Source organism: Dermacentor variabilis, unplaced genomic scaffold (genome assembly GCF_050947875.1).
Source record: "Dermacentor variabilis isolate Ectoservices unplaced genomic scaffold, ASM5094787v1 scaffold_12, whole genome shotgun sequence".
NCBI lineage: Eukaryota > Metazoa > Arthropoda > Arachnida > Ixodida > Ixodidae > Dermacentor > Dermacentor variabilis.
In genome coordinates, this window is record NW_027460280.1 from 52417461 (window position 1) to 52444919 (window position 27459).

General features: G+C 41.4%; 2 protein-coding genes across 2 annotated transcripts; one reads left to right on the top strand and one right to left on the bottom strand.

Moving 5' to 3' along the window:
- The first annotated feature begins 10 nt into the window (after window positions 1-10).
- Window positions 11-17085, top strand: LOC142566339 (uncharacterized). Its single transcript, XM_075677261.1, has 11 exons — window positions 11-110; window positions 201-283; window positions 614-760; window positions 840-992; window positions 1523-2444; window positions 5819-5909; window positions 5982-6063; window positions 6260-6327; window positions 11757-11852; window positions 14000-14140; window positions 16948-17085. The coding sequence occupies exons 1-11, from the start codon at window positions 90-92 to the stop codon at window positions 17004-17006; spliced, it is 1863 nt and encodes a 620-aa protein (XP_075533376.1). The 5' UTR covers window positions 11-89; the 3' UTR covers window positions 17007-17085.
- Window positions 16476-27459, bottom strand: LOC142566341 (palmitoyltransferase ZDHHC16). Its single transcript, XM_075677263.1, has 7 exons — window positions 26975-27459; window positions 26709-26900; window positions 25894-26011; window positions 25076-25299; window positions 23685-23885; window positions 21266-21336; window positions 16476-17209 (listed from the first exon to the last, which is right to left on the bottom strand). Exons 1-7 carry the CDS (start codon window positions 27194-27196, stop codon window positions 17122-17124), a joined length of 1116 nt encoding a protein of 371 aa, XP_075533378.1. The 5' UTR covers window positions 27197-27459; the 3' UTR covers window positions 16476-17121.

Here is a 27459-nt window from a genome sequence, read left to right on the forward strand (position 1 = left end):
AAACTCTGTGTCTGGAACCTCTAGCTGCTCTAGTATGACAGCTTCCGGTCCTCTGTAGTACTTCCGTTAGACACCATACGTTTTTAGACATGGAGCGTGACCAATATCAGGTTAGTGCGATGCGCTTATGTTGGAGACGTTTCTGTACCCAAAGTGTCATCGGTGTCTGATGCTTGTCGCCAATGTACCCTTGTGCGTAGAATGGCGACGACAGAGACGAAGTCTTTGTGCAAACTGTGTGCAAGGAGATAACGAATTTTGTACAAGGTGATGTTCACAACAGGTAAAGTGTAGTCCTGTCTGTTGTCTGCTAAAATTATTTTGGTCACATTTGTGTTCAGCTTGTTTTGATCCGTAACAATTTTTAAACTGATGCGTGATTTCTTTTGAATGGCCCTTTGTGTCATGCGGTAATGACTTTTGTCGCTGCTTAGCATGTGTCCTTAAAGGTAGTGTTGACACCTGGAAATTTGAGCTGTGGGTGACACTGTGTCATGACTTGAAATGAGTCGTCCTTGTTGGAAAGATGCGGGGATATAATTTGCTCTAAACATCTAGTGTTTCCATTTTGCTTTCGTCCTCTGTCTTCCTGGCTCTCTCTCTCTCTCTCCAGTGTGCTGATCTTTCCAGTCCTGCCGAAACGCGAAAGATTCCTGACTCACAAGGTTGTTGAAGAAAAGTTTGAGGACCTGTGCAGTTTCTCACTGGGAGAAGGTGTTTGCCGAAGGACGGCTGTGTGCCTGAAGTCGCGGCTTATTTTGTAAATGACGCCATTTGTTTTCTTGCTTTGCTAATATTGGAATAGTCACGTGAACTTGACGGAAGTATTTTCCTTTCAGCGCGTTTGACAACGGCTACTGCTTAGACGAGGCAGTGCGAAAAGTAGCTGTGAGGCTTTGCAGAGAGAAAGGGCTTCCGGTCGATTTCCTTTCACATAGCATCAGGAGACCGTTACCTTCAAGCAGAGAGATGCAAGCACCGAGGCCAGCAAGGTAACGCACACATTGTTCATGGGCTACCATTTGTTCCCATTGCATGAGAGTTCTAACTGAGCAAGCTGCTCATTGGAAATAGAAAATTTATGCATGTGTGTGAAGAGATATTGTAGTGAATCGCCATGTTATGACAAACAGCTGGTTGTAATGGTGAGAATGTACCAGCGACATTACATTTGTTCTTCTTGCATGCTCTTCATGTATTTTATTCATGCTTTAAAAAAAAAGGAACAGTAAACAGATGCTTTGCAGGTAAGGCATATAAATGCAGTGCTTGGTATTCAGCTGTGAAGGCATAATGCATGTTCTGTAAGGGTGACATGCAACCATGCCAATGAGAACTCTGTGTTCTAATATTAAAAAAATTTTGGTCAAGTGATGTGATTTTTTGTGGCATTTGTTATAAGGCAGATGCACACCCTGACACATTGATTTTCAAAGCTAATGTACTTTACTTATTAGCCTTGAAGCTGACGTGCACCTAAAATTTGATCATGCTAATTTGTTACTGAACTCCTCAAATGCAGGCAGCGGCAAAGGCGTCCAGATATGCAGCTGTATGTGCCACGGGGGCGCAAAGCTGAGGCCTTGAAAACTGATACAAGAGATACCCCTGCACAAGAAGCAAGGGTGCCTTCACAGCATTTGCCGGAAAGTGAAGCACCATTAGCAACAACAGATGCAGCGGACCCTCTGCGCAGAGAGGACACTGGGGCTCACCATGAAGACACAAGTTCAGAACACAACAGAAAGGCTTCTGCTCACTTGATCGAGGCAACTAATGTGTGTGCACAAGCATGGGTGCCTTCACAGTATTTTCCGGAAAGCCAAGCATCATTAGCAACAACAGTTGCAGCTAACCTTCAGTGCATAGAGGACACTGGAACTCACCATGAAGATGCAAGTTCAGAACACTATAGCGAAGCTTCTGCTCTCTCGAGCAATGTGTGTGGCATGGGTGGTGATGTCGAGTGTACTGGCCTGGAAGGCAGTAACTGTGATGTGCTCTCAACAAGTGGAAATTCTGAGAACAGTGAAGCTGTGATCCAAGTATGTTTATCACTTTCACAGGAAACTGAGAATGAATACATTAAAGAAACAGCAGATGAAGGTTCTGAAGAAGTGAATTCACTACAGGAGTTTTCGTCCGTTGTGACAGATTGTGCAGGTAGGCAAAAAAATACAAGCCTACAAGGATTCCAAGGTGGGGTTGGCATTGTAGTGGATGACAGTGTTGTCAGAACTAGTGAACAGACTGAAAATGCAGCACGTGAAGAACTGCCCCTTACAAGTCATTTGGAGGTGGCACAGTCATATGGTGAACATGTAGACACTACTCGAGATAGCACGGAAGCAAGCATCGAAGAGAACCATAAGGATGCTGAGGATTCATGGGATGCTCTTTTTGATGAAACAGGGGAATGCGTTGCTCCAGAAGTTTTGAAAAATGTGAGTGATTTGACATGTCTAGCTTTTCATGCTCAAGTAGCCATTTTGACTTCTTTGCACTGTCTGCCTACTGTCATTTCTGTTACCAGCTAAGGGATGTCTTTCTCAAAAGGTCATAACAAGCTTGCAGCTTGTTAAAGGAAATAACATACATAAACCCAGTACTAGTTTGCTTCTAGCATAGTGCATTGATTGTTTCTGAAGTTTGGTCCAGGGATATCCATCATAGATGGCTTGCACATATCATGGACACCATATTCTTCACAGCTCCCTTGTACTGCTGGAGATACGTGCTGTACCAGCAATCACGTCAGCATGGAAGTGGTGGTGATGTCACTATGAGCCATCTATATGCCATTTATTGTCACTGAAGCATGACTGTGACTTGTAACTTGGTGTTGATCTGGTTTCTTGCAGTTAATAATATGCCTACAGTGCAAAAGTAGCCTAAATAAAATATACCTGTCATAAGTGTGCAGTCAACACTAAGCTATGTAGTGGGTCTCATAGTTACTGGTGCTCCAAAGTTCTTTGGTATGGGGAAGCATATTGACATCACTGTAATCAATTACATGTTTGAATGGAGTAATTGTAATCTGTTATTTTTTTTCTGTAGCGTCTATAAGTCTGGTAGAATTGCAGTGTGCCAAAAATTGCTAGCATGCTGTCTTTAATCTATGCAAATCTTTTTATTTTTTTCATTGTAATTGCACAATGTCTTAGTTTTATGTTGGTAATTTGGTAATTCATCCAAATCCATTTTTATATACCCAAAACACCTAGACAGTGTATGGCGCCATTCAGGTCTCATCCCCTGGTGATCTGCCCTAAGAGAATTGTTGTTTTCAACTTAATTTGTTTTTTCTCATCTCGTTGCATGTATATTTTGTCATGTTTCCAAACCCACTCTTTTGAAGCAAAGAAAGCACTTGCCATAAAGTGCGTGGCACCATTTAGGTCAGGTCCGGTGGTGATTTGGCCTAATATAATTGCAGTTTTTCTTGTGTGATCAAACAGTGTTTGGGTGACGGATACGATTTGTCACTTTATCTGAGGGGCAAGAGGTATCACCAACTGCTAGGTAATGAGCTGCGAGTACAGATTGGGAGCCTCACCTCAGGATTTCAAGTAAGCTTCAGTCACATGTCAAGTGGGCTATATACCTCTCACATGGGCTGTATGATACAGCATGAACTTTGTGATCACATTACTCTAGAATTCGCTGTGCAATAAACTTGGGCACTTTTTGTAGACTGCATGGTATTGCAAGGTGGAATGGGATCTGCTGTTTGGCTGTGTTCCTGAAGTTTCACAAATGGCAGTAGTCCACACTGCACTGAATGACATGGGATGCAAGAAAATGGAGGACAGAGAGATAAAGAAGCTGTTATCGTAACATTTGTGCACCAAAAACTGACTTTAGCCTGTTCAAGCATGCAAAATAGAGAAAAGAATGTGCACCATTATAGTACGTCACTGTGCAAAATGTTTCCTGTGGTGGCAGAGTTGCTCTTTGCTACTGCTGGGGCTTGGTTTGCTTCCATAATTTCCACATGGTGAAAGATTTTGCTGGCCCAGGTAATGTTTTTCCCAGTGAGAAGTCATGTTGTGCTTTATCTTCTTTTTCATACGTAAACTGACTAGTCATAGACACAACTTTCCAAGTTTGCAGACTTCACTCTCTCCACAGCTCTGCCTTCACACCTATTCTTTAGTTTCTTGCATGCTGTTCCACTCTATTCACAGTGGCTGTTTACATCCATGAGGTTTCAGAACACAGTCGATGGAAAAATACTTGCTCGATGAAATTTGCGAGATGGTATCTCTTGATACCCAAAATGTCTTGCAATGTTGCTAGAAAAGTATTAGGGACTCTTCTAAGTGGCTGGTTTCATTAAGCAGGAATTTGCAAAACCACCTGCTCATTGCCAGATAGCCTTTGTACATGATGAAGGTTAAAAGTACAATAAAGGGAAGCTCTAAAAAAAAGAAGAAACTGGCAAGAAGATCTTAATTTGTTTAGTGGGAAAGGCTGACGTATTAGTGGAGAAAGTGAGTGCCGCATTTTTGTTTTCATTTTGTGCCCAAATAGTGTGACGCTTTTGTCCAGAATTTGCCACAATTTGTAATTGTGTCAAGCTGGTGAGTAAAATTCGAGGTGACATTGCCATGTTTCATTTCCGCATTGTTTTCTCATTAACTACTGTTGGTCAGCACAACTCATCTATTTGCTATCTCAACAGCATAACCCACCAAACCAGTTAAAATACTTTCCTGTATTGTTTCAAGTGTGAGTTTAATGCGACACATTTTGTGGAGTATTCCATTTTTGATGTTTCAGTTGCAGATATGTTTAGGTAGACTTTTTAAGCATAGAAGGATAAGGGAAAAGTTTGAACTAGAAGGCAGTGAAAAGGGACGGTAATGGTGGCTTGGGAAACCACTTTTGTGTGTGTGCATATGTATGTGTGCATGCATGCACACCTACATGATGTATTTTTGTGGGTGTCATATTCGGAGAAAAACTGGAGTTAAGACATTTTTCGGTGTCTCAGCAACCTATGTGTGTATATTGTGATATAGGACTGTCTTTGCATTTTGTCTGTTATCTTTTGCAAGCTTGCATTCCACTGAAAGCCTCCACCCACTCTTTGATGTGCATGTAGTGCCATTATCTGTGCTTGGTAAGTCAGATAAATATAAATGAAAAAGAAGAAAGCATTCCCCATGAATGGAGTGTGAAATACAAGCATTCAGAGTATTTACACTTCCTGGAAAATAGAATGCCTCGGGCAAAGTCTATTTAATTGCACTGTGCAATAAATAAGGAGCATGATAGACTGTCTCAGAGTAACTATTGCGAATGGTTATTAATTGGAAAAAGTGTGCACAAAAATACAATGTTTTACTAATGAACCACATGAAAGAAAAGCACTGATGGCTGCATAAAAATTAATAATAATTTCAGAATTACAAACAAAGCTCTTTGGCTTACGTTTTTATGTCAGGTTTATTAAAGTGATAAATGGCTTTCTGTCATGTAAATGGCATGTCCCCTCAAGAACCAGTCGGACATGCAGCATCAGCAAAATTAGCAGTGCATTTTTAAAAATCACACTGTTGGTTCAAAAAAGAAACGATCTATGAAATGTTCATAAAGAACAGAAACTCCTTTTCTTGTTTTTGGAAATAGTTCTAGGTACATTTCAACGCACTAGCCCCGCCTTATTGCTCCTGCATATGGAGGCAGTAAGAAGGCTGAATTGCTGATCCAACGTCCTCATTGCTTGTTGGAAATTGCACCAATATGTTGAGCTAGGAGCGGCACCAGCGATCAGCTATTGTCTTTACCAGTTCCATGTTTATCCTTACAGATCACTAAGGCCTTGGGTGACATTAAAGTGCATCAAGCTGAACTTGATTACACCAAGTTTGAGCCTCGTATTCCTGACCTCTCAGAAGCAGGTATGTGCTCATTTTCTTTCGTGTATGTCTGTTTTACACCAATGAATGAATGATTCTGTGGGGCATTTGCAGAGTATGGCCATGTCCTTGAGATGTACGATTTTCCTGCCGAATTTGAAACAAAAGACCTTGTGACAGCATTGTCATCTTGCAGGTGAGTGTAGATGTCTTCTGAGTAGTGACAAATGGGTACATTGCTCACTGTAGGGCTTGAAGAAAGCAGAATTTGTTAATTCTAAGGTTAGGGTTGCTTGTCTGTACAAAAGGACTAATTGTTTTGTTGCACCATTTAAAAAAAATTAAAATGTACATTTATTTACAGTTGAATTTTGCCTTCCATCTTCTTCCAGAGATCAATTCAACATTAAGTGGGTGGATGACACTCATGCATTGGCAATATTTTCGACACCATTTGCTGGTAAGTTCTCTTGCAAGCTAAGTTAGGACATGAGATGTAGTTTTATGAAGGTGTCTTTCAATTCTGCATCCAGTAGGTAGGGGATGGACATTGATGATGTAGCTTTAGATAAGGCATGGGGATGCAAAAGGACACACAGGTGAATAATATTTGTCTCAAATTTTATTTCATAGCAGTTTGTGTGTATATGAGCAGTTGAGATTTTCATGAAGAAAACACAGATCATAGTAGCAACATCTTAAGCATAACATTGCAGAAACATCAGAAATGGCGATTGCACATACCTGCGAGGAGTCTATATTCCTTTTTGCTTCTTTTGGAGTGAAATTGTTATGCGCATCAAAATTGTCACTACATTTCATCATGACCATCAGCCTGTTTTGTGTCTACTGCAGGACGAAGGCCTCTCCCTGCGATCTCCAATTACCCCTGTCCTGCGTCAATCGATTCCAACTAGTGCCCTCGAGTTTCCTAATTTCATTGCTCCACCTTGTCTTCTGCCGTCCTCGACTGAGTTTTCCTTCTCTTGATACCTATTCTGTAACCCTAATGGTCCAACGGTTATCTAACCGGTGCATTACATGACCTTCCCAGCTCCATTTTTTTCTCTTAATGTCAATTAGAATATTGGCTATACCCGCTTGCTCTCTGATCCAAACCGCTCATTTTTGTCTCTTAACATTATGCTTAGCAATCTTTGTTCCATCGCTCTTGGCGCAGTCCTTAACTTGTTCTCAAGCTTCTTTGTCAGTCTCCAAGTCTCTGCCCCACTGGTAAAATGCACTGATTGTACACCTTCCTTTTCAATGATAATGGTAAACTTCCAGTCAGGAGCTGACAATGTCTGCCATATGCGATCCAACCCATTTTTATACTTCTATGAATTTCCTTCTCATGATCAGGGTTCCCTGCGATTCATTGACCTAGGCAAATGTACTCCGTCACAGACTCTAGAGGCTGACTGGCGATCTCGAACTCTTGTTCCCTTGCCCAGCTATTTATAATCATTATCTTTGTCTTCTGCGTATTAATCAAGCCCACTCTCACACTCTCTGTTAAGGTCCTCAATCATTTGTTGTAATTTGCCTGTATTGTAGCTAAATAGAACAATGTCATTGGCAAACCGAAGGTTGCTGAGATATTAGCCGTTGATCCTTACTCCTAAGCCAGTTTAATAGCTTGAATACTTCTTTCAAGCACGCAGTGAATAGCATTGGAGAGATTGTGTTTCCCTGTCTGACCCCTTTCTTTATAGGTATCTTCCTGCTTTTCTTGTGTAGAATTAAGGTAGCTGTAGAACCTCTGTAGATATTTTCCAAGGTATTTACGTAAGCGTTCTGTACTCCGTGATTACGTAATGTTGCCATGACTGTTGGTATCTCTACTGAATCAAATGCATTTTCGTAATCTATGAAAGCCATATAGAGAGGCTTATTGCACTCTGCGAATTCCTCGATTACCTGATTAATGACACCGATGTGATCCATTGTAGAGTATCCCTTCCTGAAGCTAGCCTGTTCCCTTGGTTGGCTAAAGTCCAATGTTGCCCTTATTCTATTGGAGATTATTTTGGTAAATATTTTATATAATACTGGGAGTAAGCTAGTGGGCCTATAATTTTTCACTTCTTTAATGTTTCCCTTTTTGTGGGTTAGCATAATGTTTGCATTCTTCCAGTTTTCTGGGACTCTTGCAGTCAATAGACACTTCGTATAAAGAGCCACCTGTTTTCCAAGCATTATGTCGCCTCCATCTTTGATTAAATTGACTGTTATTCCATCTTCTCCTGCCGCTTTTTCCCATTTCATGTCTTGCAAGGCCCTTCTGACCTCATCGCTAGTTATAGAAGGAGTTTTTCTGTATCCTGTTCATTATTGTTTCTAATGGAGGTATCCTGACTCCTCTGGTTATTGTACCGGTCAGTATAGAATTCTTCCGCAGCTTTTACTATATCTTCAAGATTGCTGATGATATTACCCTGCTTATATACATCTTGGTTTGTCCTATGCCAAGTTTCCTTCTCACTGATTTCAGGCTGCGTCCATTTTTTTATGGCTTCTTCAGTCTTTCTCACGTTATAGTTTCGAATATCACTTATTTTTGACTTATTGATCAGTTTTGACAGTTCCGCGAATTCTATTTTATCTCTTGAGTTGGACACTTTCATTCTTTGTCATTTCTTTATTAGGTCCTTAGTTACTTGGGAGAGCTTGCCTACTGGTTGCCTTAGTGCCTTGCCTCCCACTTCAATTGCTGCCTCTGAAGCCAGCCTAGTTACGGTTTCATTCATTACCTCTATGTCGTCTTCATCTCTCTGTTCTAAGGTTGCATACTTGTTTGCAAGTACCATCCTGAATTTGTTTGCTTTTGCCCTTGCTGCCTCTAGGTTGACCTGTGTCTTCTTGACCAATTTTACTCTTTCTCTCTTCAAATTGAGGTGAATCCTATCCCTCACTAACCTATGATCACTGCACTCTACCCTACCTATCACTTCTACATCCTGCACTATGCTGGGATCAGCAGAAAGTATGAAATCAATTTCATTTCTAGTTTCAGCATTAGGTCTTTCCAGGTCCACTTTCTGTTGCTTCCTGATAAAGGTGTTCATTATTCGAAGCTTATTCCTTTCTGCGTATTCTAGCAGCATTTCTCCTCTAGTGTTCCTGGAATCAATGTCGTAGTTGCCAATTGCTTGTTCACCAGCCTGCTTTTTCCCCACTTTTGCATTGAAGTTGCCCATTACTACAATATACCGAGTTTTCACTTTTCTCATCGTTAATTCAACATCTTCATAAAGCTGATCTGCTTCATCATCATTGTGACTGCATGTTGGAGCGTAGGCTTGTACTACCTTTAATCTATACCTCTTATTAAGTTTGATTACGACTACAGCTACCCTCTCATTAATGCTGTAGAATTCGTCAATGTTGCCCGCTATGTCCTTATGGATTAGAAATCCTACCTCGTATTGCTTCTTATCCGGGAGACCTCTATAGTAGAGGACATGTCCGTTATTCAGCTATGTATAAGCCTCACCAGTTCTAATCTCACTAAGGCCGATGATATCCCAAACAATGTCTGATAGTTTCTTAAAGGGGTTGAGACACCAAATTTTGAGGCTATAAAAAGCATGTTGTAGGCTACTTCCGTATGCAAGGACACCCAGAACGAGGTATTGGACGCTGCAAACATTTCAAAATAATTTTAATTGAGCTCCAAAGAGTCATTAAAAACTCCTTCTCGTAGTCGAGACCCATCGCTAGCGCGGCAGTTACTACGTCACAGAGGAGGAACGAAAATATTGACGTCATAGCACACCAGCACAAAAACGTGACGTATGATAAGTAGCGATGCAATGCCGATTACGGAGCCTGCTGAGCCGAGCAACCGAGCATAGCCTCCACTACGACCAAGCTACAGGCATATAGAAATCCTTTCTTAATGCAAAGAAGGGGTAAGGCGTGCAGACACGGACACAAGAGGAGAGAAGTGGACAACACGAACGCCGCACGCCGGCCCGCGAACGGCAAACTGCGTGCGGCGAGTTGCCCTGCGGACGGGCCTTTACACGTTTGAGTGTAACACTAGCCGGCCGACTCCGAAAGGGACCAGGATATGCGGCGTTCGTGTTGTCTGCTTCTCTCCTCGCAGAGTCGCGTAGTTCGGCAGCTCGGAGCGGACTCTCCTTCGCTTGGCCTTTCCACGTTACCGGCCCGTCCACGTTACCGGCACGGAAACTCGCCGCACGCCGTTTGCAATTCGCGGGCTCCCGTGTGACGGCGGTTTTGCTCGCGAACAGCGAGATTTCCTTGCCGTAGAGAGGACGGGCCCGGGACCCATTTGTGCGGCAGCCGTACGGCGAAGCGGCCAATCAGCGACCGAGGAGTGGTCGCTCTGGCATCGACGGCAGCTTCACCGCCTCTGATCGTTCGGCGCCGCCGATATCGTCGCTAGGCCTTTTCCGGTTCACTTCAAAGCTAAAGCTTACGGCGCTTCGGAATGAATCACCGACTCTCACAAGCCGCAATATTTTCTTACCGTTGTTGTCGCTCTTCGCAATGATTATAATAATCGCGACATGCACTTCGAATCGCCACTGGTTGACCTCTGCTGGCAGAGCACGCGTATGCGCGAGCAGACGACGCAGCATAGTTTTACGTCACTATTTTTCGTGGGCCACGTGACCAAGCCATGTTGCGTTTCCTCCTCTGTGACGTCATAGCATCCCCCGGAGCCCAGAAACCGAAACCGAAATCGCTCGGTATAATAATGCTATTATTAAATTATTTATCGGATATATATGAATCCCGCTGTGTGTATCGTGCTCCCTGAAGCATGACGCAACGTTTGAATCAACAAACGCATGAACGAAAATTTTGATGTCTCCACCCCTTTAAAGAGTCCTGTTAAGCTAGCCTCACTCAGCAGAGTTCAGCAATTAAAGGCTGACAGGGTGAGTTTCCATTGGCAGCCTGTTCGGATCCAGAGATTCTTAGCACCCCATGCTGCGTTACAGGTCTGACTGCCGCCTTGCTCAGTTGCTCCGCAGCTGCTGGGGACTGAGGGCCATGGGTTAATTGTAGGAATCATTCGGGAGGTAGTGGCCGAATACTGCACCAGGGGAGGCCAATTCCTGTTCTGGTGAGGGAGTGTCTGTTGAAGCTTAATGGGCCTTCTTAATTTGGTTGTACCTGGATTAGCATATCCCCATTCACTCTCGGCATCTTTTGCCGGTGTCATGTGTCACTCCAAGCCTGCAGACGTTGTGCACTGAAGGAGGTGAATTTCAAGCTCACCATCAAAAGAGAGAGAGAGAGAGAGAGAGAGAGAGAGAGAGAGAGAGAGAGAGAGAGAGACCCTTATAGAAGGATTCAAACTTTCGACTGTGGCAACCGAGCATTTGACATAGCTCAGTCAGATAATCCCGTAGGCGGCGAGACTACCTTATTGCCGACAAGTACAGCCCAGAGGGCCCTATGTGCATAAAAACTTCTTTGATTTATCCGTGATAGATGGTGTTTTCCTGATCGCGATGAGTAACTCAATATAGAACGATTTCTACATGGTTCTGGCTTTGTAGTTCCGGAATGTCACGTGTGGAGGCGCCTGTGAACTCAGCTAGGCAAACCATACAGGCGTACCGACGACCTTTCCCCGTTGCAAATGCATGCTCGTGATCTACAGGAGTACAAATGGAAATCCGCGAAAACGAATATAAGTACAAATATAAGTACGCTACATTTATCTCACTTCAAAGATTTGTCTGTGCTTTTTCCTTCACTGCATTTCTACTAGTAACTTTGCTACCAAAAACTGGAATTTTAATAACTGGCTTTATCCCATTATTGCCTATCCTTTTTGCAACGGTACACACTAAAAGGCACTTCATGGAATATGAATGGCTTCTTATAGTTGTCTTTCTCTCTCAGCCACAGAAGCTCTTGGCCTACAGAATCCACTTATGAAGATGAGGCATGTCTCTGAAGCCTCCAAGCAGTCCAAGCTGAAGATTAAACATTGTAGTGGTGAGTTTCACTCCTACTAAGCAGGTGCCTCTCTCTTTGCCCAGACCTTTTTTTTTTTTGTCTCTCAATTTGCCTGACAGTAACTTGCCAATCATGTGCACTTTGATTGCACTGACTGGTGTGGAATCTGAAACTGTTCTATCCAATTGGGAGGGAGAGGACTCCTGCACTCTAAGGTGTGCTTTGGGTTTTGTAAACATCTCATCAAAGAGAAGCTCAACAGCATTGCTATTCTAACACATGTCAATATCTAATAGTGGCCTTCATTGCTGTTTCTTTGGAGTTCAGCTATGCCATGTGCATAAGTTAATGTGCCTTTATCCATTATACACTTCTATTGTGGGGATTATTAGTGGGATGGTGCATTGTAGTATATGTCATAGAGCCTGCTTTGCTAACCCCAGCTTGCCTGCAGGTGCTCCTGTTGTTTTCAGCTTATGACAGCTGCTTAATGTTGATGTCACTGGCCCTGTATGAGACAATGTTCCCTCTTACAAATAGTGAGGAATGTTTGGAGGGATTTCCTTTTTAAAGCACAAGGCCACCTGAAGCAGCAGAAGCTTTGTGTGGTTTTTTTAAGCTCGCTAAGGAGACATGAAGTGCAACACTATTATCTCAAGCAAGACAAGTAGGCATTAGCGTTGAGCGAATATTCCAAGTATCGAATGCAAATTAAGAAGTACTGCACGCTAACTATTTGTATGGGGAAAGACAGTGTTTGGTATTTTCTAATATTCAAATTTGACCAAGTATATTGCAGCAACTGAATGATAAGGTCTGGTTACTGTTCTCCATCTGCTAAACATAGTATCGTAAATTATCGGAAGAGATGACAAAAGTTTTACAAGCATGCCGAAAGAAAATGGGCAATTCAAGCTTTGTTTTTAGTTTCGTGGTGGAAGCCGTTACACTGCAACCTACAATTTTTCTTGTATTTCCTGATTTTGCGGTTTTGGCAGTCCAGTCACATTGCAGTTTCATTGTTTATGCTACGCTATGGGTCTTTGCATCTTTGCAACGGGTCCTTCTACATGTAGCTGCTTCGCACAAGTCCTTCAAGAGCTTCTTTCAAAATACTTTTTTTTCCAACATTTTATTTACCGTATTTGCAAAGCTATTCATACTACAGCAGCCGTTCATTCTTGGAAAGCTTCTTAGCAACTAGGCTTTAAAGTTGTGCAGCTGTTTGTGCAGCTTTTTCAATGCCAGTCAGTTATCTTGTGTTTAAAATTGATCCCCTTCCCCTGATAGCTTTCTGTTTTGCATTAGTCACTACAGGTGTGGCACCTAATTATACCGAAATAAATATTCCTGCTGTAAATACGTATATGCGTCCATGTTTGGCTGTTCGTTACTATTCGATTCGTATTCGAAAAAATTGGTATTCATTTACCTCCAGTAGGCACACTGCCTAAACAGCATATTATGTGTAACCTTTATAAAGAGGCAAGCTTTTGGCATGCCAGGAAATTGCATAAAATTAAAATACTAGTACTGATGCCACCTTCCCATTTTCTGTGTTGTCGCTTGTGTCAATGGCAAGCTGAAACTAATTATTGACAAATGAACTTGTGGGTGAAGAAAAACCAGACAGCTGCCAGTGCCTAGTGTCCACAGATTGCATTTATAGATGAGCCCGCTTAATCGGGTGGAAGCCTGATTCCGCTGATTCCACTACTCGTGCACCGTCCACATGCTGGTCGTGTCGTCGTCTTTTGTGACCCGACTATTGTGGCACGTAGTAGTATGCTACAAACTAATAACTTGGCAGTTCTTGAAGAAGGGCCCAAATTTGTAATGTGACCACAAAATCTGGGCTGTCGGGCACTGCTGTCATCACTGCTGTGACTCCTGTACTAAAGATGTTAAGGAAAAGATGTATGGCTTTTGCTTGTGACTTTATCCATTAATATATTTTGTACCTTAAGGGAATTACTGCTGGTAATGTACTGAAATTTTGTTTGTCAACCATAGAGCTGTCTCATGAATGCTTGCTACTTTGTTTATTTAGTGAAGCGAGTTGTTGAGGTGAAACGCTCTTTAGCAAGTCTCATGTACGCCTTGTGGAAGCAGAGTTATCAAGTGAACTTCACACATGCAATTTCCTATCACTAAATGACGCATTATACTTGCCTTTCTAAATACAGAATTCTTGATGCCTTACAAACCTCGGCCACAGACTTCTGCTTCTGTGGCACGCCGTTTGGTGAGCGGTGCCCTTGGCATGCGGGTGAATGTGGATGCTGCACAACGAAGGAAAGAACTGCAGATGTTGAAAGAGGCCAAAGGTATGTACATGCAGGCTTTGCAGGCTTCCTGACATAGCTGAAAGGCAAGTTAGTGTGATCTGTGGTAACATAGGTTCACCAGTGTCATTGTTTTATTAAAAAACAGAAGTGAACTTGTTGTTATACTTCACATGGTATACTTCATGGCATGTGATACTGCTGCTACAGAATTAAGAGAACGTATGACCAGCGATTCATTCAGAAAATGCTGTAACAAATTATGGAACATCCCAGATAGGCCTGTTCCAGTGGTGTAGCAGTGAGGTTGCTTTATTAATGAAATGGGAGAAGTGGGGCTCTTCTTGCTCAGTGCTATTCACTGAATACAGGGGGTTGACAAGTTTGATATTTGTGGAATGTGACCAACTTCTAATAGAGGAAAAAACTCACAGGCTTGCTCAGCAACATATGTATTTGCAGAACTGAGCTGACAGCATCAGTACAATGTAGCTTTGTTTGCTTAAGTTTTCATGGCTGAGGAAGCAATGAGAGGATCACCTTCATCATCCAGAAGTAGCTCTAAGGCCACAGACTTTCTCTGTAGTGGCACTTTGGTATTGCTTCAGTATACTCGATAAAGTGGAAGCTTGGGCGAGTTGGTGATGCAGTATCGACATGTCTGCACAGTGCAAAAGACGAGGACAGTGGAGTGCAAGCTACTAGGCATGCTTGCACTGGAGCAGACACTGTACACAGGGATACACAGTGAAGGGAATTTGCTTAACAGGTATACTGATGGGCTAGTTGGTAATCCATGACTTGGTTATGAATGCAAAGCAACTGAAAGCTGCATAGCGAAAACAAATCCTACCACTTAGTATTTAAATTTTTTTCTTCAGGATTTACTTTATAACAAATAAAGAGCTTGCTTAGGACAAGGATTTCCATTACTTGCCGTTCCTAGTTTTGGTTTTCTGGTGTCCATGTCTGGTTTTAGTGGTCGTCTATACTGCCAGCAAAACGTCAGCACTGCTTGTCGCAGCAACACAAGAGCATAAGCTCCACACGTGTGAGTGCGTGTGCATAGCTTTCGTTGTGCCGCCACATAAAGTTGTTGTCTGATATACTAGTTGGCTGTGCTGACCATAGCCTCCATCCATTCCAGTGCTACATTTTTCAAAACAGAGTATAGGTTGACTGCTTGCAGTCATAATAATCATAACTCATAAATATAAAAATGGCAGTCCAAGCACTTTAGTTGTGCATTTGTGGGTGAAATATCTGCTGAAATTCTTTTTTACTGTACAAGATAATTAACAAATGAGAGTATGCACATTAGGCATAAATCCACCGCCACGCTGCAAAGGGTTCCTCCTTTGGGCAGTTTGGCCATATGTAAATCCCACTGGAGGATGGAGACTTTGTTGAGAGCCAGAAAATATCTCTGTGACTGGGTAGGTGCTGGTAACTGTGGAGCCTTCAGTCATGCACCTACCTAGTAGTGGTGTGCGACCTTGCTGCTTAGTGGTAGGGGTGGGCGGGGTTTGTTGTAAATGTCATGATAATGCCTCCACTGGTTAAGAGGAAGCTTTAGCTTGGGTTCTCCTATCTAAATATATGTAAAAGGAGAATTCGTTTTTCTTGGCGACCACTGCGCCAAATTTGAGGAGGTTTGTTGCATTTAAATGAAAAACTTAAAATCGAGTGTCTGTTGGTTTCAAATTTTTTATTTAGGTCAATATTGGCAAAAATTGAAAATTTCCACAAAACAAAAATATCAAGTTTACAACTTTTTAACCCGGCAAGAAACATGACATCAGAATTGTGAATTGCATCTGATAGTACATCTAAAGCAGACAAAATTGATAGGTTACACATGAATCTAAAAAAATTTAGTAATATGGAAATACAGCTTTTGCGGAACCCTTGTAAGCAACGTAGCAAATTCAGGTAAGATATAAATTGACATATAGAATTTGTTCACTTTGAATGATCTAATGGATGCCGTTTACAGCACCGCGATATGTTTTCTTGATGCAGAGCTATTAGTTTATAAACTTCGTGTGTCTTTTTCAAACTTTTGAATCTTTAAAGATTCTTTTCACAAAATTCAGGCCCTAATTTGAAATTCCGCCTCCAACAGTCACTAGAATTTAACTTTCTCTGTTATATGCAACAAATTGTATTAAAATCGGTCCAGGGGTTATCACAGAAAACCGTTTTACATGTATTTAAATAGGTTGTGTCGGAGTTGGGCCTGAGCTAAAGCTTCCTATTAAGTCCCCTGCATGATGTATGTGTGCTCATTCACTTGGTGAAATTATTAAATACTTGCTTACCAGTTTTTACCTTTCGTCATTGTATTTCACAAGCCATGAAAAGGAAAACACAATAATCATCAGCAAGAATTTTAGTGCTGCAAAAGCGACTAGCAGCACTACTTTATTTTCATGCTTTTCAGTCATTGTATTAGCAGTGTCATGAATCACCTTGAGTTCACGTACTGAAAAACTATGGCACTCATTATAAAAACAGAGGAACTTTCAGCCTCGGTCACAGTTGGCGTGACAACTTAGAAATGCTACTTTTTACATGTATGTTAGCATAAATATATATAGGAAGGTAGTACTAGTGTTTCTTTGTTGGCTTCAGTGGTTTCACAGTATTGCTTTCCACAAACAGATAAGAAAATGAAAATTGACAAGTTACTGCACGTATGGAAGAAGGCACACCTTGATTTGCATTTGATATTTGCATCTCTTTCACTTTATACGCAGTGCGTTTTGACAGCTAGTGGCATAGGTGTTGGCACAGAAGTCGCTGCTTTTTTCATTACTTTCTGACCCTTTGGATTGTACCTCGTGCAGGCAAGAAGAAGACTGCTGCCAAGCAGCGAACTGATGTATGGAATGGAGACGTATCATGATTTGTCAGCCTTGCTCACTGGCTTGCAAGCCCCAAGAAGCACAGTGCAGCACTGCAAGCTAGTTCTTGCACATCCTGGCCTGCTTCAGATAGGAAAGTCAGAGGCTGTGTATGGGTCACCACCTCTCGCTATAAATGGTTGTCCAAGTGAGGCCATTGCCCTCTGGCAAGTGTGCTGATGGTAGCAGAAGGTGTCTCCACGTCCTGCAGTGTGGAAGAAAAGTGTCTGGGATGGAGAGCCTGGCCCAGTGAACACAAGAGAGTAGGTGTGTCAAGTGGCTTTGCCCCCGTGCTTGCTTTAATGACACTAGTTGGTGTCGTACCTGCAGTGACCAAGTCATTTACACTTTTTTTTGCGAGCATCAAACTCGAGTTGTGTGAACCATGTGGCTAGGCTACAAAGACTCGACTAAGTTTTGTTGTGCAGGGGTTCTCAAACTTTTGAGTATTGCAGGAAACCTGTTGGCTTTCAGATGTTACCAAGGAACCATTGAACCCCACCCCATCACCACAGGTATGAACAGCCCCAAATAAGCACCCGTACAAAACAGATACTTCACTCTGTCAAAGATGCAGTGAATGTGGAATAATTAGTAATGCTTTGGTGGACAAGAAACAGCATGGGGGGAGGGGGTATGCAGTGTTTGGGAACCCCTGCTGCTTGGAATGCACCAGAACTTTGGTGTATGGAGCGAACCATTTGCTGATTTGTTGCCCTTTGTTTGTTTGGAAGTCCTGTACCACAGTTGGGTTTGTTGCACCTGATATGTGCCATTATTGTCCTTTGTTGAATGGCATAGAGTTTATGGAATAGAGTGATGCCTTAGTATTTTGTGTGAGCAGGAGCTGTGTGTAGCTCATGCTAGTACATTGAGCTCATGCTGGATATACTTGGATGCATTGAAAATTCAGCTGAAAACATTGCCACTGGACCATTGAACCAGTGTAACTGGACGTCAATTAGCGATGAATGAATCTGGTGCTGTGGCAGTCCCTTGCCCACTCAAAATCACAAACATTGCAAGATAATGTTGCCTAGGAAAGTTATTTTATTGCATGAAACTTCAGGTTTAGTTGACTCTCAAGTAGTAGAGCCTTGTGATTGTTTCCTTTGTGTGTCCATACCTGACAGCCCACAGAGGCATTCATTCCGTCCACTGTTCTGTACTGTCCATTTCTTTCTCAGTACAACTGCCATAAGTGATTAAGGGTCCCAGCTGCGACAAATTTCTATAATACGGTATTGCTGTTTTTACTATATTGACCAAAGTTGTTTTTATATGGATTGTAATCAGTCATAGCTGTTAATAATAAATTCAATGAGCATGAAATGTGAAGCTTTTAAAACCATGTTTAGGTGGCATAAATATGTATTTTCTTTTCATGGAAATTATTTTGTATTGTGCTGGTACTGGTGGTACCATTCTAGGACTAAGACTAGAGTTTGGAGAAACTTGGCAGGGTAGCAGAGTGTTTAGTGATTGTGTGCCTAGATCTCACTAAGTGTTATAATCTGTGTTGAGGGTACAGTGAAATAAATGCTATCTGTCTGTTGTGGTTAGTTGAAGTTAAACAGTACAACCCCGTTGTTATATTTCTTAGGGGACCACGGGAAAAATGCATGATCCGGGAAAACTTAACATCCGATGACAGTTTTGCAGGGCAGATACACAAATAAGACCGACATTTTAGAGCATAAAAGTCAAGAAAATGTAACAAACAGGAATGTATCAACGAGGTTTTACTGTATTAAGAAAAAAATGATTATAACAGTGTTGTATGAAATTGGTGAGGTTATCATGGCAATTTTACATTTTCACGACAGGCTATTTACATCTAGTTTTATTTATCTTGTTTTCATCTCAAAGAGCCTGTTGCATCAAAAAATGTGTACTCCTTGTTTATATTTTTGTTACATTAATGTAATAAAGTGCTACCTGTATACCCTAAAAGTGCTCAGTATTCTAAATTAGTATTGAAATTCTGCTTGCTGGTTCAAGCACGCGCCATATGACTACTCAACTCAAGGGTGCCTTTGGACTCCACTATACTGGCTACCACACACCCATGGTTTAATGTCTCAAACAAAATGACCCACAGGCTATGCGGGAGAGGGGTGGAGGTCTCTGGAAGCATTTTGACCAGCTGGGGTTCTTTAACACGCACCTGAAGCACAATACACAAGCATTGTTGCATTCCACCACCCTCAGAATGCAGACACTGGCCAGGAATTGTTCTTGTGCTGCGAAGCGGTACACCACAACATGCTCGGGTAGTTTTCGTCTTCCTTCTTTTCTGCCTCTGTGCGGCCTTTCATTTGATAGTTGACATTTGTGTTGCTCTTGTGTACCACAGCCACTGTGGCAGCACTTATGGTGAGGTCACAAGTGCCTCTGATTATTTACAGGTTGAAAGCACCTGTCAAAGCTCAATAGGCAAGATGGCTGTGTATGGCGTCGAGCTTAGATTTGTGTTCCGGCCTCAAAATTTAGCTTCCCAAGGGCTTGCTTTTCTCCCATGCATACCTGCCAACCTTGTGGAGTTTTTAAAGTTTGCCCTGAGCGCACACTTCTTGTGGGATACATACACTTTATTTGATGATTTACCTTTAGATGTGGCAAGCTTGGAACAGCATAAAAATGTGACAAGCAACATGCTTGTTTATTAATAGTGACTTTTTCAGCAACTTTGCTGTTGCCAATTTCACCTGCTTCAGGAACTTGTCTGAGCAAACTTGCTCCAAGCAGGCACCCCTCTAGTATCCTTTCATAATCTGAAGAATTCCAAGGGTGTAATTGGAAACTGATGAGCAAAGTTTTTTCGCACACAGAAATTATTCATTGTAAATCTTGAGAAAACCTTTGTAAAATCGTACCACACGCCCGAATTGCTAAACTTTGTGGTATACTTGAGAGAGGCCTCCTGCGATGATTCATATATGATAGACACATGTCTAGCTAAAATGTTTTGTTCCATGTAATTCTTGTCCTTGATTATCATTTGACACATGCATATGATGATTAGCTGAAGATAGTACCATGTGACCCAAGTTGTTTACTTTTCTGCAGACTGTGCTACCATTTCTAAGAACACAGATTTTTTTGAACTGGAGCTGGCCACTCTTCCAAACTGACCTCAATGCAAAAAATGTTAGGCATGAAAACGAAGTGTTTTGTATAACTGGCTCTGGAAAGAGCCAGTTATTCACTGGAAAGAGCAGACACAACAGTAGCAATATATGATAGACACCAGTGCAGCCATAAATTGCTACGGCTCTCGTCTCTGCACATAAGGTGGAGGAATAAGAGACAGAAAAAAGAAAAAAAAAAGCATTGCACCTTACTTTTGCTGTGGTCACTTGTTGCTGCTTGTGTTGAAAGTAAACACTACTGCTCAAAATATCTATGGCAGCCTCATCATTTATGCAGCCACCAAAACATACCTTATTTTTCTCTTCACACTCGAACACATACAAACCCTTGCGCAAAAAAAACCTTCAACACCACTGTAAATCTGCACTACATAACTCATTTAGTTCAGCGTTGCAAAGTTATGCTGGAAGTGCCTTTCGCATAAATTGCACAAAATTTAATAAACTGATCACAAGAAGCATGGTCTACTTACTGATTATGTACAAGTGTTACACCGAAATATTTTTTTGAAGTGCATTTACATTGAACGTCTGTTGCTTCCTATATCTTCAGTAGTGTAACCAATTTTTTTTTTTTTTAGCCACAACTGTATTCTACGCTGAAGACTTGTCTCATTTAATACACGTGGACATTGCAAGCAACTACAGCAGCCATGTGATAGAACACTGACACAATATGACCAGTGTAAACTCACAACAGTGGACCTGTTTACTTCAGTTATAAGATACACATTGCAAGAGAATACGAAGAGTAAAGTATAAAGCGAACTACATTACCATGTGAAATTTCTTTGAAAATAACTGAAGGACACAGCAGTTCAATTCTGACCAGATGTTTTTCGTTTAACATGCACTGAACCCTGGGCATGCGAAGTGTGTTTGGGCTCCACCATATTGAAATTCGGCCACTGAGGCCTTGTGCTCAGCTGCAGAACGGCACAGCCATGAACGGCTTTAAATTTAATTTGAAGTCCTTCAAAGCTACATAGAGCACTGTCACTGATACAGGTGCATTTCACCATTCCATTGACTTTAGTCATAATTAAGGTGCACCATGTATAGCCTACTGCTCAAGCACAAACAGATGAGTGAAATGGCAAAGCATTTACCGGCCATTGGTAAGTCCCAGAAAAATTCTCCAGTTCTTTCGAGGTCCAAAGTCGTATGGATTTCTGTAGATCTGCAGCAAACACATGGCTCATGTGAAATATAACAGTACACCATCATTGATCATGCTGAGAATTTTTGTTAAATCAGAACACTGCATAACGAATACCCTACACCACAGTTATTAATAATTTTTTATCTGAATTCACTTTTATTGCAAGAATTCAGTTCATCAAACACATTACGCCAGGTGCTACAGGTAAGAACTGTCAATACAATTGGTTTTCAATAAGCAAGAGATAAATTTGTTGCATGTTAAAAGGTTTGTTTAGTGATTTCTAAAACAAGAAAAGTGACCTTGTGTAGATGTTGCTTCTGGCAGACCTAGAATGACAAAGCAGTGTGGCTTGAAAGCATATTTGGTGCACAACTAAAGAAAACACCTTATGCATTTTTGCAGTGCAGTGAGTAGCATACGTCATAGGTGTGCCCATGTTTCTCGCCCTGCACCTAGCATTTTCTCATTCTCTGGTCACATCTGACCTCTTGGACTGTAAGCATTTGTTTTCTTCAGCTGCTCTCTGCTGGTACAACAATGAGCCTGCCTACAAGATGTGAAAACTGAGCTGCATGGTGAAAAGTTTCATACTCGAGAAAAAAAGAGCTTTATAAAAAATTTGGTGACCTGTTTGCGTTGAACAAAATGTGTTAGAGAAGACAATGTACTTTAAATCTTGGAATGAGTGTAGTACCAACAGATGACCCCCTTAAATAAGTAGAACCTGCAAATTCACATTGCTACATTTATTTAGCATTATAAAAATTTAAACAGCTTTTCTTTCCAGATGTTATGGATTAGAATTTTAGTTAAAGGGACTGACAACCCATTTTTAAGGACTTAGTTTTTTATGGCACAACGTAAAGCTCACCCCCGGTATTGTTTACACCTGCAGCAGTTACTTCCAAAAGCGCGTGGATGTTTTGTAAGCATAATTTTTCCATCTGAGCAGCCTTTAAAAAAGTAAGAGTCCCTCCTCAAGCAATGTTGAGAAGTGACAGTGATGTTGATAGCCCACCTTGTAAATTGTGAAAGCTACCCAGCGTTCTCCTTTCACAGGAGGGAGTGTACATGAGGTTAACTGCCTAATTTAGACCTCTTCAACCACTTTTGAAAATGAAAAGCTGGTGCAATAAGTTTCAGTTTTTGCGCAGGCCTTTCTTATATTTGTACCGTGTTTTCCCCCAAGTACATGCATACGTCATGGCTGGCTGGACATCGTCGTTCTATCAACAGACAAGCCAAGCCAACCCATCGAAAACGAACGCAAAGGCACTGCCACTTTTCTACTCGCTACAAATGAAGGCCTATCTGCACATTGTAAATGGAAAAAACTTATAAAAAAGTGTACTGCAATTTCACTAATAAAAAGACCAGGAACCGCGTGCAATAATAGGTCACGTGATAGGCCTCTTATACATCTTCATGTTATTGCTGCGTGGGGCACCAAAGGTCATCTTTCACAACTTTTAGAGAAGAATTAAATATATAAACCTTATTAATGAGAACAACATGGCTCGTTTTAGCCTCTGCGATAGGCAATCTTTCCATCAGCTGGGATATCTTGATTCATGTTCCAAGCGGTTGTCTGTCGCTTTAACAAATTCAATTATCATTCAATGTTGTACGTCTAGCACTATTATCAATTTTGTCTTGAATCCCATAGTTTATTGGTAAGCATCATTGCTGAAATAACTCGTAAGTTGTGGTAAGTTTTCTTGTCTTGAAGGATAAATGTGCTTTGCCATGACAATAAAAAGGAAATGTTTATTGCTATTAAACAATGTCCTCTGGCTGTGATGAAGTAGGAACTCTGGATCTGAATGAAGTGTTGCAAAAACTAGAAAAGTAGGCGTTTTCGTCTGCTAAGTGCTTTGAATATTGTTACCCGCATGACAGCTACAGGTACACTACATGCAAATTTCCATTGCTTATAGGAAGCAAGTGCATTAGAATTGAGTTATGGGGTTTGACATTCCATTGCTACACTGGGTGCTATGAGAGAGACAGCTGCTACGGAGGGCTCCACATTTTTGCCACCTGGGGTACTCTAACGTGCGCTTATAGCTTGAATCACAAGCGTTCTTGCATTCTGCCTCAGTTGGTTGGAATGGAGCAGCAGCTGTAGCAAGGGATTCAAACCCGTGACCTCATTCTCAGTTGCTGAATGCCATGCCCACTGTCATTGTGGGGGGCAAGACATTGTATTAGTTTTCTGCTCGTACATAGCTTGAACTGGAAGCACCAAACAGCCTTGATGCACTTAATCCTGATCAGTTCCTATAATATTTCACTCTGTGTTGTCCAAAAAGGAATCAACTAGATATGAAAGAAAAAATCAAAAGAAACCGTAGCAAGCTTACAACACCCTCCTTTCCAAGGCGTATCCGTTCCGTCTTATTGATGTGGGCCTCAATGCTAGTTTCACCATGCGTGATGAGCCGGGCGTGCCACATGGTAAGAGCTCCCAGGGCGAAAAATATTCCTATGCAGATGAAGACCGTGAATGTGATGTAGTATTTCCTCATGAAGTCCTGCTTTGCTGTGTTGGGGTGAGTAGCATTCTGCAATGTCATAAAGGTGTTTGTAGCTTTGCAGCAAAAGTAACACTAAGGAAACGGAGTGAACATAAACACAAATATAGATTAGGTGCTGTATTTTTGAAGCAATTTTTTTTCTTTGTCATTGGCTTGGGAAGTGCCAGGCTACTGCTATAAAAACAAATAAATATAATAAAAGAATGGAAAATGGAATTAAATGTTAAAAAATTTGTATCCAGCTTACACACCCATGGGTGTGCAAGCGGAGGCTACAACTAAAATGCATAATGTTCAAAAAAATTTTTTTTTCTGACAGTTGTGTATGAAAATGTTGGGGATTGCAATGTTGCTTACGCTTGAAAGATGCTGGCTAACTGAAACAAGGTGTTCTTGAATGACCTCTCGGATGTTGCCAGAATATTACACTGCCCACACAGCTTTTAATGGGTTTGCAATTTCAGAAAAATTATCAAAAGCTTTAGATGGTCGCTCCTAAATGAGTGGCAAGCATTATTTAGCGACCTCTAGATCAAGAAGAGAAGGGTATATCAAATTCGATGTTTTTGATTTTGGTATAGCAAAAAAAAAAAAGAAATTAATAAATAAATATTGTCTGTAAAGTTATCTTCATTCACCTAAAAAAAAATGTGATAGATTAAAAAAGAGTCGTGCTTATTGCAAAGTATGCTAGTTATTGCCTGCATTACTAATAAAAATTTTGTTGCTTAATCAACTTCTGCATAACTACAGTAATTGCATATTGCTAAAAGAAGCTAAAAAGACTAAGTTGTGGGGTTTAATGTCCCAAAACTGCATGGTGGATTACGAGGGACATCGTAGTGGATGGCTCTCGATTTTGACAACCTCGGGTTTCTTTAATGTCCACCCAAAGCATAGTTATGTGAGCGTGTTTGCATGGTGCCCCTATCGGAATGTGGCTGCGAGAAAGAAACCCTGTGCTCAGCAGCAGAACACCGTGGTTGCCTAGCCACTGCAGTGAGTCCTAAAGGATGCCGGAGATATACCGTAACATATCGAGAGCTAAGTGGCTCCATATATTTTTGAATGAAACTGCTTGGAAAGGTGAATAATTGTTTTCTGAAACAAGAACCTATAAGTGGGTTATATTTACAGTATCAAAAATGCTGACCATTATACATGCAAAAAGGTGCCAGATATTGCTTCAGAAAGAATACGAAGCAATGCTACTATACCCCAGGTGTATCCTGTAGTGTCACATTGATAGACATGCCCAGGTTGCCAAGTTGAATCTTGGAGCTGGCAAGACCAACAGCTGGCATTGGCAAGGTGCAAAAGTACTCTTCATAAGCGATTCTGTAGCCAAAGATCATAAGGTATATGATGCCAATGAGAACATATGAGCAAAACATAAAGAAATAGCGATGCGTGAAGTGGCCAATGCAGTTGTTCAACCAAGCTGCAATGATGATTGAGGAAAATGTGTTTTGTGCATTAATATTATATCAGGGATCTTATTATAATGTTAACAGAATTTTTAAAAACTGCCTGTGGCAATTAGCACAAACCTACTTATTGAGCTAGAACACTAAAGAAAAGAAATCGATAATTATAATTGGCTAATTAAAAACATTTAACTAATTAACCTTTTAACTATTACTTTAGTGCACATATTGCAATACACGAAACCAGTTATTTCACAAGGCACATCCACTTGGAACGAATTTTGAAACTAGTACCAGTCGAGGTAAGTGCAGTCAAACTTGTCATAGAAGCAGAATTGTGCTACATATCAAGGGTGGTTTCTGAAAATTCTGTTAATGATAAAAAAACGTATTTGGAACATCTTTGTGGCGGAATAGACAACCAATGGCACAATACATTGTAGACTTGCCGAGTTGTAATAAAGCAATTGTACACATAACACTTCAGTGTACTTAAATGGGCAATAGATTCCCTGATACTTGCACAAATGAAGTGCATAATGCTTGCTGAAGTGCCAGTCAGAAATTTCATCACCCACCAAAACTTGGAAGTGGAAAGAAAAGGATACGGCAGTGATGATCCATTTTCAGAATACAGCGATTGCACACACTGCAATGGTGAGTGCGGGGCGGCTTGGGTGCTATGCACTTCTTGCATATTGAGACCACCTCTGGTACCAGGGATGCCTTTCATGGAAGAAAGTTATGCAAAAGCACGATGATCAGCAAACCGTTTAAAAACGCGGGTATATGAATTGACACACATGCAATTGGGCAATAATGATATGCCGGAGAGCATAATAAAATGTAAAGACTCCTCATAGGTAGCTCAACGTGCACAACATGTAACGACCATTCATATAGAAACATAAATCATGGTAGTTGCTTAATCAAGGCAGCTTTACACAGGAACATGAAAGAGTGTAAATTGCATTGAATTGTAGTATGTGCGAGGTCAGTTCTATGCACGTAACTGCAGCATCTAAAGCATTTATAAGAGCACATGGAAGAAATCAAGCGTTGCTTATGTGGAGCTCCTTCTTTTTTTAAATTTCAGCATGTACCACCCATGCATAAGTAATACTAAACTCCACTCAGCTGTAACAGATAATGCTGAAAGCTTTCAATATTCACATAATATGTATGAAAGTTTGGCATTACAGAAAACTACACATACTGAACTCGTTTATGCTGCAGTTCAAAACAAGTGGAACTTGTAAAGGCCTATAGAGACCAGTTGTTTTGAAGCAAAACCCATAAACTTCTTTAAAAAAATTATTGCTGAATCTCAGAACGGTAGTGATCAAGTCTGGGTTGAAAGAATATGACAGACGTTTAAACTCCTGTGGCACCTGAGAGCCGATTGCATGCAGCAGTAACATACCTCTGGAGGTGTGCCAGGATTAGTCGTGAGAGCCATCCAATAATGAAAGACGATGTTGATGAGGAGCCAATGTCCAATGACTAGGGCGACGAGAAGGACGCACTTGTTGTTCTCCCACCAGTAGGGAATGCCGATCATGTATGCGATCACGATAACAGTGCAAGCTACAATGGTAACCGTGGTGACAAATATCTGCACGGGACATAAACAGAAACGCAGAAAGGCGTTAAACGAATCATACTGCAGCGAAAAACATTCTTTCGTACCGGCCCCATGGCTTTTGTGAAGTGATCGACGATCCAGAAGAGCGGCTCCATACATGTGTCGCCCGCATAATAGATGTCGGCAAACTCATTGTAGACAAGAGAGTTGAAAACTAATCTTGAGTAGTGCATCCGATGACGAACTCTTGCCCTGAAGCGCTCAGATACTCGACGAAAGTAACGGGTTAATCGGACGAATACATCCATTGGTGAAGCTTGCCTCATGTACTGTGCGATGAAAACGAGTACGCCGAGAAAAGAAGCAGACGCCCTTTTCGTCCCATGCCACTAATCGGCCGCTTGCGGCGACGCTGTCAAAAACGGTTCATCGTAGGGGGGAAAAGTCCCGTAATTTTGAACATAATTACTTGGACGATAACTGTGAAGTCCAGCTAGCGCATCAAAAAACAAAAACAGCTTTTAAAAGTTATCATTCACGCCAATATCATATGCCAATATGTTGGCTAGAGCTCACGCTAAACTGGATG

Excerpts from the sequence above, each read along its gene's own strand:
- LOC142566339 (XM_075677261.1), top strand. The coding sequence starts at position 90 with ATGGAGCGTGACCAATATCAG. Across the intron at positions 993-1,522 it reads CAAGCACCGAGGCCAGCAAG|GCAGCGGCAAAGGCGTCCAG; the intron begins GTAACGCACACA and ends CCTCAAATGCAG. Across the intron at positions 6,064-6,259 it reads ACAGCATTGTCATCTTGCAG|AGATCAATTCAACATTAAGT; the intron begins GTGAGTGTAGAT and ends ATCTTCTTCCAG.
- LOC142566341 (XM_075677263.1), bottom strand. The coding sequence starts at position 27,196 with ATGAGGCAAGCTTCACCAATGGATGTATTCGTCCGATTAACCCGTTAC. Across the intron at positions 26,012-26,708 it reads ATCCTGGCACACCTCCAGAG|GCATCCCTGGTACCAGAGGT; the intron begins GTATGTTACTGC and ends CTTCCATGAAAG. Across the intron at positions 23,886-25,075 it reads CACTACAGGATACACCTGGG|AATGCTACTCACCCCAACAC; the intron begins GTATAGTAGCAT and ends ATGACATTGCAG.